Source organism: Protopterus annectens, chromosome 1.part0 (assembly GCF_019279795.1).
Source record: "Protopterus annectens isolate FY-2018-M chromosome 1.part0, PAN1.0, whole genome shotgun sequence".
In the NCBI taxonomy this organism is placed as follows: domain Eukaryota; kingdom Metazoa; phylum Chordata; order Ceratodontiformes; family Protopteridae; genus Protopterus; species Protopterus annectens.
In genome coordinates this window covers 1,235,363,752-1,235,376,031 of record NC_056725.1, presented here as the reverse complement: position 1 = coordinate 1,235,376,031, position 12,280 = coordinate 1,235,363,752, and the positions used below count along the sequence as shown (strand labels likewise).

General features: G+C 36.2%; 1 protein-coding gene across 1 annotated transcript in view; it reads left to right on the top strand.

Annotated features, from left to right (window-relative positions):
- The window catches only part of COQ3 (coenzyme Q3, methyltransferase), a 308,544-nt gene extending 304,295 nt beyond the window's left edge, over window positions 1–4,249 (top strand). The window contains exon 6 of the mRNA XM_044065834.1: window positions 3,743–4,249. Within this exon, the coding sequence (XP_043921769.1) occupies window positions 3,743–3,930 (188 nt within the window). The 3' untranslated portion in view covers window positions 3,931–4,249. The remainder of the gene's footprint in view (window positions 1–3,742) is intronic.
- Window positions 4,250–12,280: the final 8,031 nt, after the last annotated feature.

Here is a 12,280-nt window from a genome sequence, read left to right as displayed (position 1 = left end):
ATTATTGGTTTCTGGACATCATAATATCTTAAAGTAGGTGGACTGGCACTTTTCTGTTTCGGGTCATCAAATGCTCTCTGGTGGTGTTCCAACCATGACCAGGTAACATTTTTATGTGTCATCTCTCTTAAAGGTGCTGATAATTCACTGAAGTCTGGTATAAACTTGCCCAAATAGTTAACCATACCAAGAAAACCCTGTAAGGCTTGGACATTGTCTGGAGCTGGTATCTCAAGAAAAGCTGTTTGTTAGGAAGGATCTGTTTGTAAGCCTCAACTGGTAAATCAATGACCAACATAAGTGACTTCTGTATGAATCTCTTCACCTCCATAAGTAACAAGCTTCGCACAGTTGGCCAAATTAAGTTGTTCACCAGCTCTTACTCTAGCAGATATTTCTGCTGACATAACATTGCACTTTGAGCCAGTGTCCACTTTGAGCTCTGTGGGTTTACCATTAATCAGGCAGTACAAGACACTTTGTTTTTTGCCAACAAGTCTACTGCATTATCCTTTTCACCAACCACACCATCTACATAGAAAGTAGAGCTGCAGCTTTCTGTATGATCAACTTGCTTTTTTGAGTGACCTTTCGTAATAAATGAATGAGGCTTGCTTGATTTACAAAGCTTTTGAAAGTGGTTCCATTTTATACACTTGTGGCATTGCTGACCAAATACTAAGCACTTTTCTCTTTTGGACTTGTGATTGACACCCCAGTTACTGCAGTTACAGAAAGACTTGACATAGGTTTTGGTGACTCACCCTTGTAGTGCACTGAGCATGTCATTTTACTGAGCTAGTCTTAGAACTTGCTGGAAAGATATGGGCTCTCCCTGAAAATCACACAGAGGCTGCAGCTGCCATGTGTTTAGGCCTGTTTCTGTTACCCATGTGCTGCATGCTGTCTACGTTTGCTCTAGAGGTTGCTGAAACCATGCTGTTATCACTTGCAAGCATATTTGTGTGCTTTTCTGTAAGCTTGTGTATTTGAAAAATCCTTATGGCTTTGCCCAACGTTAAATCACTGTCTCGATGCAAAATCTTTCTCACTGCACCATTATTAACACCACACACAAGCCTGTCCTTTATCAACTTGTCTTTCAGATTACCAAATCTGCATGTTTTAGCTTTGTTTCTCAAGTCAGTAATATAAATTGCAAAAGTTTCTCTTGGCTTTTGGTCTCTTATATAAAATGCCTCTCCAATGTAACATTTGGGGTTTACACATTTCTCTAAATTTACCTTTCAAGCACTTAGGGTCCTCCCTTGATTCAGCTTTTACAACAACATGACGGTTTTCCCCTTCTCCTGCATATACTGCTGGTGCATACACAAATGAATGCTCTCTTTCAATGGCTTCTGACCGAGCTAGATTAAGTAGAATACATGCTTTTGTGTATGCATCTTTATCAGAAAAAGCTGCTTGTATAAAAATATTGTATTCCTGCTCAAATACTGTCCAGTTCTGTGCAATATTATGATCAAACACAAGTGGACTGGGTCTGTGAAATGCCTCTGCCATGTCAACACACAGTAATAAAGACCCTTGGAATTATGTACGAACATACACACATATGTCAGAAATTTATGCCAGAAACTTGTAATTCTGCTCAATAGCACAATAGGCTCTTCAAAATAATTGTACTTTGTGAAATAAGTCTCTGTAGCACAAGAACACTTTGAAATGACTGTACTTTGTAAAACCACTCTTAGTGTAAGAAACACTTTGAAATTACTGCACTTTGTGAATGAACTGTACACATCACAAGAAACTTCTAGACATGACTGTACTTTGCAAAATAATTCTGTACAATATAAGAAACCCTTTGAAATGACTGCACTTTGCAAAATAACTGTACCTTACACACAGTAATCTCTTCAATATAATTGTACTGTAGTAAAGCACACACTGCAAACACTTTGCACACTCTGAAATACTTTGAAAAGCTTTATTCAGTGCAAAATAGTAGCTCATATAAAAAAGTGGTCATTTACTAAAAAAAAAAATGCAGTCGCTTTGTTTTTCCATGCTCATTTTGCCTTTTTATTGTATTTGTCTCGTTTGACTTCTGTCATGCTCGTTAGGCTTTTCTTGTGCTCATTTTACTTTTAACTTGCTCGTTATGCAAATCTGATGTAATTCTGAATGCTGTCATAAGTATTTTGAATAATTCTATCAAATGTCATGTTTTTGAACATTTCATTTAATCAGTAATGCGTTTTGGGATTTTTGTTTGATTAATAATGCATTTTGTGCTCTGCAAATGCTTCATATCATTTTCTTAATGAAATAAATCATTTATGTGAGTTTTAATTACCTGAAATTCGTTTCTGACCTTTTTTCAATTGTTTGAGCAACGAGCCATTCCTATATACCTCCATTTCTAACTGTGCACCTGATGGCTCGACTTCTGGCTTCTTGTTGCTCAGACATCCCAGTTCCGACACCATGTCATTCAGGCATGCCACTTCTAACACTATGTCGTTCAGACATGCCACTTCTAACCCCATGTCTGGTCAGGATAAAACAAACGAACAGTTATGAGTTTGATTCAAGCAGCTTTATTACATACAAACACATCAGGATTGAGGCTTAGTAACTTAAATAAACTTATAAACAGACTGACTACTGCACTAATACATGTTAACACTCTGGCTGTTCACTCAAAATGGTACTGCTGCCTGCACATGCCTTCACTTTGAAATGCTTCCTAAAGTCACAACACACACTCTTATCTACAGAAGCATCATTCAGTCAAATGCAGTTAGGTCAGTTCATTGTTTCTGGCATGCTGTAATTGTTGCACTTTACCCAAAAGGTGGCAACTTCAAAGTAAGTTACAGTAAGTAGGTGTAGTTGGCATTGGTATGTGGGGAGCAGAGAACTTTTCTGCATACCTGTGCATGTAAAGTACTTTTTTCATCCTTTTTTTCTTTCTTCAGCCAATACCGCTTTTTCTGAATGTCATTCTCTGAAAGAAAAACAAAACTGCTGAAAGTCTACATTTTCACTGTTTTAATATTCAAGTATTGAACAAAATAGAAATACTACACAAAGCTCAGGGTGAAAGATGTAAATCAATGCAATTAAGAGGACAACAAAAAGCTAAAACCACTTCCAAATGACAGACTTTTATTGTGTTTTCATTCTGAAGAAGTTATTTTGTCTTCAGAATGAAGCAGTAAGAGTTTGTCATCAGGAAATGTTAGTTTATTGTTCTTTTAACCTGCTTAAATTTTACAGAATTAGTATATACCTGCTGTATAATGAGGTAATCTGGAATTGCCATAGTGGTTAAGCCGCTTGCTTGAATTTCCATAGAATATAAGTGGAGGTTGCTGGACTCAAACCCTGTGTTTTTATTTGCTTAACCCATCACTGGATTGGTCAGCATCATACCAGGATGGCAGACAAAAGGCAGAATTAGTCTGTGACTATTCCATTCCTTAATTTATCTTTTGCTCAAGTTTCAAATCTGCAAAAGGTGAGCAACTCCAGTGTTACATGGTGAGTGGGTCAGCTTTCATCCATTGTTTGCTTCTTCTACCTGTTATTTTGGGTATTATGATAAATAAAGCATCCCAGTAATCCAGTAAAGGCTGTAATTTGTTTATTGCTGTTGTTTCTAAGCTTTATTGTATTTCCGTGGTTTAGATTCTGCAGAGATAGTTAACAGTGTTTGCAATAGTTGATTACTGCGTTCTCCTGTAAAATTAATATTTCCTTTTTTTCATTCTAGATGGCTTCTATGTGGAATCCATTAATGGGATGTATTATAATATTTGCTCTGGGTTGTGGAGTTGGACAGAAAGTACAAGTATTAACTATGCACTTCATGCAGTGAAATCCAAGGACACACAACATCCAGAGTCTGAAAATCCTGTTTCTGAGGAAACCATACAGTCTTATGCTAACAGTGCGTCATAGCCATGGGATCATAATACTGCTTTCCAAGATTAAGTGGGATAAAATTTATGAACTTCAGCCACTATGCAAGAAGTCTGCAGTACACTTAAGAAAGAAATACTGGCTTCATTTAGCAGCCATTCGTAACTGTCATTGAAAGATGTGTGGTTGTGCAGATACAAAGATATGTTTGCCCTTTCTGTGTGACCTTTTTCCCCAGAATAATTACAGTGCAGGTTGATGTATACACTGAGATTACACTGGCCTTGCAGACCCTGGCATCTTTAAAGCTTGATTTTTTTTTTTACACTAATTAAATTACAGAGGAGGCTGTTGACTATGAACATAAAGTGATTTTTGCTATGAAGACTTAAAAACACATTTTTATTGCTTTCATTTTTAATGCAGTATTTGCCAGTCCCAGTATCTTAATTTTCTTTTAAGCACAGATATCCGACTAAATCATTTTTAAGAGGGCTTATGTTCACAGATTCATCATTTGTTTCGTCTTTAGACTTTCAGTTTTAGTAGTTTGCATTTGCTAAGGTAATGATTGGTATGCTTAAACTGAATAATATTTTCTGTCTTACTTTGTTATTACATACATTATAGTTTATATTATTATGTAGCTGTCATCTGAAATGGGTTAGCTTGTTCGGACTCTGTAAATAGATGACAGGGACAATGATACTGTAAATGTGCATGATGCATCCGAGAATGTGTTGTACACCAACACACACGCATGCACATGTGTATGCATATATATATATATATATATATATATATATATATATATATATATATATATATATATTTTTTTTTTTTTTTTTTAAATTACATCCGACCACGACATGTTTCACATTATTGTTGTTTACTAGAAGTCAGGTTAATTTAACACAGATAAAATGTGGTTGTAGTGCTTGTATGATAGTGTTTATATTTTGGCATATTAAGTACTGTATATTTTTTCCTTGTGATAAACTGAGCACATTGAAGCTGCATGATTTGATATACATTTATCTTGTTTGTTTCATGAGTGATTATTCTTCCGAGCTGTGGCTTTAAAATAACTCGTTTATATTTTCCATTGAGATGAAAAATTTGCAGTATTAGATTCTGAATTCTTTTATGTATGTGCACAGCTGTGTATGTGTATAGCATCAGTGCTGTGAATTATTTATTATTCGAGTCCATTACAATTCAGGAAAGGATACCACACTGTGAATAAGTCGTGATGCACATTTGTGGTTTATATGCAGAATGGCCATGTTCTCCATATGATAGTTGTGTCCTGTAACGTTACATGGCATTCATGTTTAATTGCAGCTCACCTTGATATGTGTTATGGTGTGTCTGGTGTGAAATACATTTACCAGCAGATGTTTAAACGTCTGCATCTGTCTGTGACCTAATTCCCATTATGATTCACAGAACTGGTCAGACTTCATGTTGTATCCTTCTGTGTCTGTGGCATGCATAAAAATGCACTGCAAAATCTTAGACACTGTTAAATTGTGAAGTAGTTTCCATTCCTTGCAAAACAGCCATGTTTACTGAATTCACAATGTTTGCGGCAGTACATATGCATATTCCTAAATCTTTTTCCTATGTACTCTCTAATCTTTCCTCAACTTTCTTCTCTTTAATTTTTCTCCCTCAGTGTACTGCTCTTCCAGTACTATGGCATCAAAAGCATTGACTATCAAGCAGACCCAACTTGCAGTGTGTTTCTCACATTGCTTAGGCCAATCTGAAGTGCGCACCTTCATAACTTCAGCTTGAAGATAGATTCCCTGTCTTTTAATACTTGCTTCTTAAAATTAAAAAAAAAAATCAGTTTTTATTGTTGCTGTACATGTACTCTAACAAAACAGCCCACTACCATACTGTTGTATTCCTCACACTGTGCAGTCCCAACAATCATGCTTGCCATCATAGGTGTAGGAGTTCTCCAGTGTCAGCTTGTCTTTACCCATCAGAACCTGATTATAGATGTCAGCTCTTTTAAAGTAGAATATTTAATTTCCATTAGTTTCAGTTTTTTGTCTTGGAGCCATATTACTCTTGTATATTTACGCTTGCGCAAGCAACATATTATAAAACAGTGATACTTGCTGTCAGTCCATCAGACATCTGTAAGATTTTAGGGTGCTCAGCTTACAATCAGTATGTAACAGATTGCTGATGGACAATAGCGCATTATTTTGCTTAACACAGCAGAACCACACTGTCTTGAAGAGATTGTGCATTATCAGTAATTGCAGCATTTAGAGGAGATGCATGTTGAAAGACCAGTGGGTGAGGTGATCTCTTGGTTTCACCAGTAATCCCAATCCTTGTAATATGCAGACCACTCTCCTTCACTTCCTCAGCCACATGTAAGCATTGCTTGAGCTTTCCTCTTCCCATAAAAACAGAAATCCAGAAAACTTTGCATTTGTCCAAAACTTTATTTTGGCAGGTGTAGGTGAAATGTTTAATGTACTCAGTTTTTATTAATACAGTATTGTACCTGCAAGTTTTTATTCACACAGCCATGAATATATACACATCCATATGAATTAGCTTCTTATTTCAGTCAGCAGTTCAGATTTAGCTTTCATAAAGATTCATACAGCATATTTTATGGTGGTAATGAAGTTATCTAGGATTCTCATCTAACTGTCAGTTTGATACAACTGCAGGTTATCTAATAATTTGGAACATATATCAGTCAGTCTGAATCATCTATCAAATGTATGTAAGAGAGTGTGTTGAATCATAAGAGGTTGCTAGGCTAATGGCCCTAGAGCCTTTACAAGCCTAGCCGTGTTACAGCCGTATTCCCTAATTGACTGTGTTAGATGGTTTATTTTTGCAGCGCGAGTCGATGATCAGCACCAATTGCCCCTGTCCATGATGGACATAGGTGGCACTTCTGGGGTGAATTGACGGTCTCCTATCCAGTTGCCAAAGTTTTCTTAAATAGGGTCATTGAGGAACTTTGCTTCACGTGAATTGGGAGTTTATTCCAGAGGAGCAGCAATCTCTGGGAGACATAACTGCCTCTCCAGTAGAGCCTATTAATGTCACAGGCTAGGTTAAGATAGGTTAAGATCCCTGGAGCAAGTGAATCTTGTTGAATTTGACTTGCAGATGTGCAGTATTTCCATTAGGGCAGGGTCAGAGACTGCTATGTAGGCCAGCCGCAAGTCACCTCTTAGCAGCCTACAAGATGCAGAGTACAGTGACAGGGCTTTCAGTCTATCCATGTAGGTCAAGTTTTGAAGGCCATATATTTTCTTGGTGAGAAACCTCTGTGGTTTCCCCAGCTGCTGCAGGTGTCTGGTGAGGTGCATACAGAAGGGGGGTTATATTCTATTAGTGGTCTGATGAGGGTCGAGTACAGAGGAGTTATAACATCCTTAGTCTTGGATGCAATGCCCTTGCATATGAGGTGTGCGACGTAGAAAGCTTTCCCTTACCACTGTGGACACATAGTGATCAAAGTTTAGGTTGCTCTCAACCTGTGTTCCCAAATCTTGCACCACTGGGTTTGGTCTTGTGGGGGGGGGGTGTCTGTATTGTAATTTGCAGGGACAGACCCTTTGCCAAAGAGGTAATATTGCACTTTTTGCATTTATTTTGAGTCCATGGCTTTGGCACCAATCGTTAGTTTGCGTTAACCCCTTTTGTAATATGTTAACATCATTGGTGGACTCAGTGTTTGCACCCAGTTTGCAATCGTCAGTGAACTTGGTAAGCCACAGGTCATCTAATTTCCCCTGGACATCCGAAAAATAGATTCCAAACAGTAGAGGACCCAGCACAGAACCTTGTGGTACACCACTGGTAACTGGTTTACCGGCAGAGGTGAAATGCCCAACTTTGACTGTATGCGTTCTGTTGGAGAGCCAGTTGGCTACCTATCTAGTGGCATGTAGGTTAATCTCCAGCTGGGAGAGTTTCTCAAATAACTGAATCCACCAGCCCAGGCAGTGGGAGTGTACTCCAACTATCCCACTAAAATCATTCAAGTGAGAACGTCTTCCTACAATCCCTCTCAATTCATTCAAGTGGGTGCGTCCTTCTACTACCCCATTGAAATCAGTCACATTCAAATTGTTCTGTGGGGCTGTCCCCCACTCCAATTCACATTTATTAGTACTGTAGCCACTTACTTTCCGTATATAATTCTTGAACACACCTTTGATTCTGTTGCTAGTTGAAGCCTATTAGATACTTTGCAGTCATTAAGGGATCATGTAGGAGAAGCTTTTCCCCGCATTGCTCTTATGTTTACTTTATGGGTTAAGAAGTATCTGGCCCACTGTGAAAGCATAACCTGCTTCCCTGTACCCTAATCAAAATTTTTCGTCAAACTGGCATTCTGACATTTGCAGGAAATGCAGCCTTTTCCCATATTTCTTGTCTAATTTCTTTAGATTGTCTGACTTAGGCCCCTCCCAAGCTTTACTTGTTACTAATTCTCCTGGTGTGCAAATTGAAGAGATTTAGCCCTACTACTACTTTCTGCTAGATGTACCCTATCCAGATCTTTGGTTTCCAGGTCTTGATGCCTGAGAACAATAAAGCCTACCGTCTTTTTTTAATTACACACAATACATATATGTGCTTTTTGTATGCTTTTTGACTTCTAGTCTCTCTTCACCCCCAGAAACTAATCTTAGTAATATTTCTGACCAAACAATGACAGGAATCTTGTTCTTCAGATAAAAAAAAATTTTTCAACATTTACAAACATACGTTCTTTTTAGCTATAGATCTGTTGTAATTGCTTCCCAAATGCAGCAGCAGTACATTAATCTTTCATTTTCCCTTGGACGCAAGTTTGGTCACTACAGGGAGCTGTTGTCAGTGTATTCCTCAGATTCCTCTCCAAATTAATCACGTTCTATTCTTATCCAACCCAACTGTTATCTTCTGGTTTGAACTTGGGCTATTTTCTCCACTCTTTGAATAAAAGATTCACCAACAAACCCCACTTCCTTGTAAAATTTAAGCCAAAACACCTTATTAGTGAAAATACTAAATCTCAGATCCTTGGACATCCATCTGTCTGTTCATTTGAGAATGTCTGCTTACGCTTTTTTTCTAGCCAATTGTGAAGCATGTGAATCCTAATTAATTGGGTTGAAAATCAAGTTGGGTTGATATCAGGGGTGCTATAACATTTTTCTCAGGGCTGTCTCCTTTCTCTCTGAATATTCCCTCTTCACTGATGCAAATAATGGGCCAGTAACATCTGTTGGACCTTTGAGCATTCTAAGCACAGATGTTCCCCTCTTCAGACAGGTTATTACTGTGTCCTGTCTGTTTAGAATGATGTGCTTGACTTGTTCCTTTGGCAAGCCCCAGTCATAGTATCACTTGATCACCTGAAACCACCATTCTCATAACTTAGTGGTTAGCCTGTCTTGTAGCTCCTTTATCTTAAAACCCCATGATAAAGAAAAATACCCAAAAGAGCAGAGTGGCATATAAATTGTAATCTATACTGGATCAATGGAAACCCTTCAGGAGGATGGGCAGAAAATTTCATCCGCAGTGGTTGCCTGCAGTTTGCCTTACAGGCTTGCATTCTGGCCCATCCTCTAACATTCTGTTCACTGCCCAGTCCTTGATGTAGCCCATCACTCAACAAATTTGGAAGTCAAAGCTAAGCACTGCCAAATCAGTCTTCATATTTGGAAGGCAAAACTAAGCACTGCAAAATGAACTGCCAAGTATCTCAAAACCAGCTTCAATCACATTCACATATACTGTGGTGGTAGAGAGCATGTAATCGTGCTGCAGGTTTCCTACAGGTGCACCATTAAACCAAAGTCCTGTCTTCTTGTTTTAGTGATAGAAGTCTCATAAAACACTTAAAACAAATAAAAAAATAAATAAATAAACCAGGCCGTTCAACCAACACCTCAGTTTATTCCAAATGAATGTGGTACTTTAGTCATTCGCCTTCTCAGGGTAATAGACCAACAACAGGAGACCATTTTTTATACAGATTAGGCACAGTTAATTAATACTTCATTATGCAATTACTTATTAATAAACTTAACTAATTAATAAATATAACTAAATATCTAATATATTACCGCAAAAATCTTTAATTAACACAATATATTTTTCACTAACTAAAACTTCAGATTAAACACTTCTCCATCTAAAAAGACGAATTAACTTCCAAATTCAAATCCCTAGGGCACAATTTTTTATAATTTAATATCATCTTGCATTTTAATTCACTTAACTTATTAACAAAATTACCCTTCTAGGCAAATGAGGGTGGGCTAATACACTAAAAAAGAATCAAGTATCTAAACCTTGATGAACTTTGTAAAAAGGTTCTACCACAGGACTTTTGGATGACAGTAGGAAATGCAATTTGGAATGTTCTAAAATACAGATTTTTACTTTGTGCTTATTCTGACCCACATACTTTCTTGGAGTGTTACAACCACATCTAGTTATATACACACTACCCCACAAGATTCACAATCAAATCTTATCTCTACATTGTATCTCTGCAGTAAGAGAGAGCCTGTATGAGTGTTGCAGTCATTCCTGCGAATGAGCTGTTTAACCTAAGGTCCTGTCTGCTTGAGTTGGTTGTAGTTTAGGTGAATGTAAAAAATGCCATTGCACCTATTGAACAGAGCAGGGGTCCTTTATTTGTATACAAAAATAACTCTTATTTACAAAATATTGACAAATATAAAAATATACAAATCTGTTTACGTGTATTCATAATTTCCTTTACATTCATGCTAAATTTTAATTCCCATTAGACCCCTACTCCTTTTTCCATAACCATCTGATTTTTATGTAATATCGTTGCTAAAATCCATTTATTATTAAACATAATTTCATTTAGTCTTTCATTCCATATAACCCATATGACATAAAATAACATTGTATTTATTTCTTAGCATATTCTTTACTTCTATTCTTATAATATGTAATCATGTCCATGTTTGTTCTGTCCAGTTCTTTTATATCTTCAAAAAATCTTCTTTACATAGTTTCCCCATAACTTTTTTACTCTTTTACATTTCAAAAACACATGTTCTGTCTTTTCCTCTTCTTGAGAAATGTAAACATATTATATCAGTTTTCTTTTTATATGGCATGTTTCCTTTTACTGGCAATTTATCTACCAATCTCCACAAAAATATTGATATTCTACTTTCTGATTAAACCATTTCGTTTTTATTTTTATAGCTTTAATTTTTTCATCTGTTAAGATTTTCCCTTGGTTTTGCATAGTAATGTTTTATCATTACATTCTTATACCATACTTTTATGTCGTTTTTATATCAATTTTTATTTTCCAAAAAACTTTTTTTTACCTAATGCTTTATTTCCTTATTTATGCACTCTTTTTCTCTTTTTTTTTCTTTTTCATTTATCCACTTTAACACTTTGTACAAATTTAATGAAGCAGCATATACCACTGCATTAATTAACCCCAAACCTCCTCCTTTATTTACATACAAAACTCCTCTTTTTATTGGGTGTAATGTAGATCCCCATATAAATGAAAAAGTTTGTGCAATAATTAATTTTTAAGTACTGTTGGCAACATACTTGCTAAGTATGCTATTTTTCCCATCAGTACTAAACTTATCAACTAAGCCATTTTTCCAAATAATAATTTATTTGTTCTCTAGAAAAGACATGTTTGCTTTATTTCGTGTATTTTTTTTTTACCATTGGATTCTACTTACATCTGTATTCCCAAATTTCATACCTAACACAGAAATTTAATTCATTGAGAAATATATACCCCCAGTCTTTACTACATCACCTAAACCTTTACTTTTCTCTTTATTTACGAGAAGCCATCCCTATGATCTCTAGACACGTTTGTGCAAATGATTGCTACTTTTATCTAAATTTTATTTTTTGCAGTTATAATGTCATCTGCATATATTAACAGAACTGGAATTCTTAACCTTTCAGGTGTTATATAGCCCACATTATTCATTTTGTAATTTATTTCACCTATTGTCACATTCATAACTAATGCAAAGAGTATGCACCTCATTGGACGTCCCTGTCTTACACCACTCTTCATATGTACCTCTTGGCTTAATCATACATTTACAAGTATTTTTACTTTATTATTACTGTACACTGACATACATAATTTCCTAACTTTCTCACTTACATTCTTTCATTATTACCCATAAGATTTTATGTCCAGTTGTACTGCATCAAATGCCTTACTACAGTCTCCTATCATGATTTTTGCTTCTTTTCTGTTCATATTATCATCCACAATTTCTGTAACTATCATTAATGATTCTTGGCAACTCTTCCCATTTATACTATATATGCTATATTTCATAATATTTGCCATTTTAGTTTC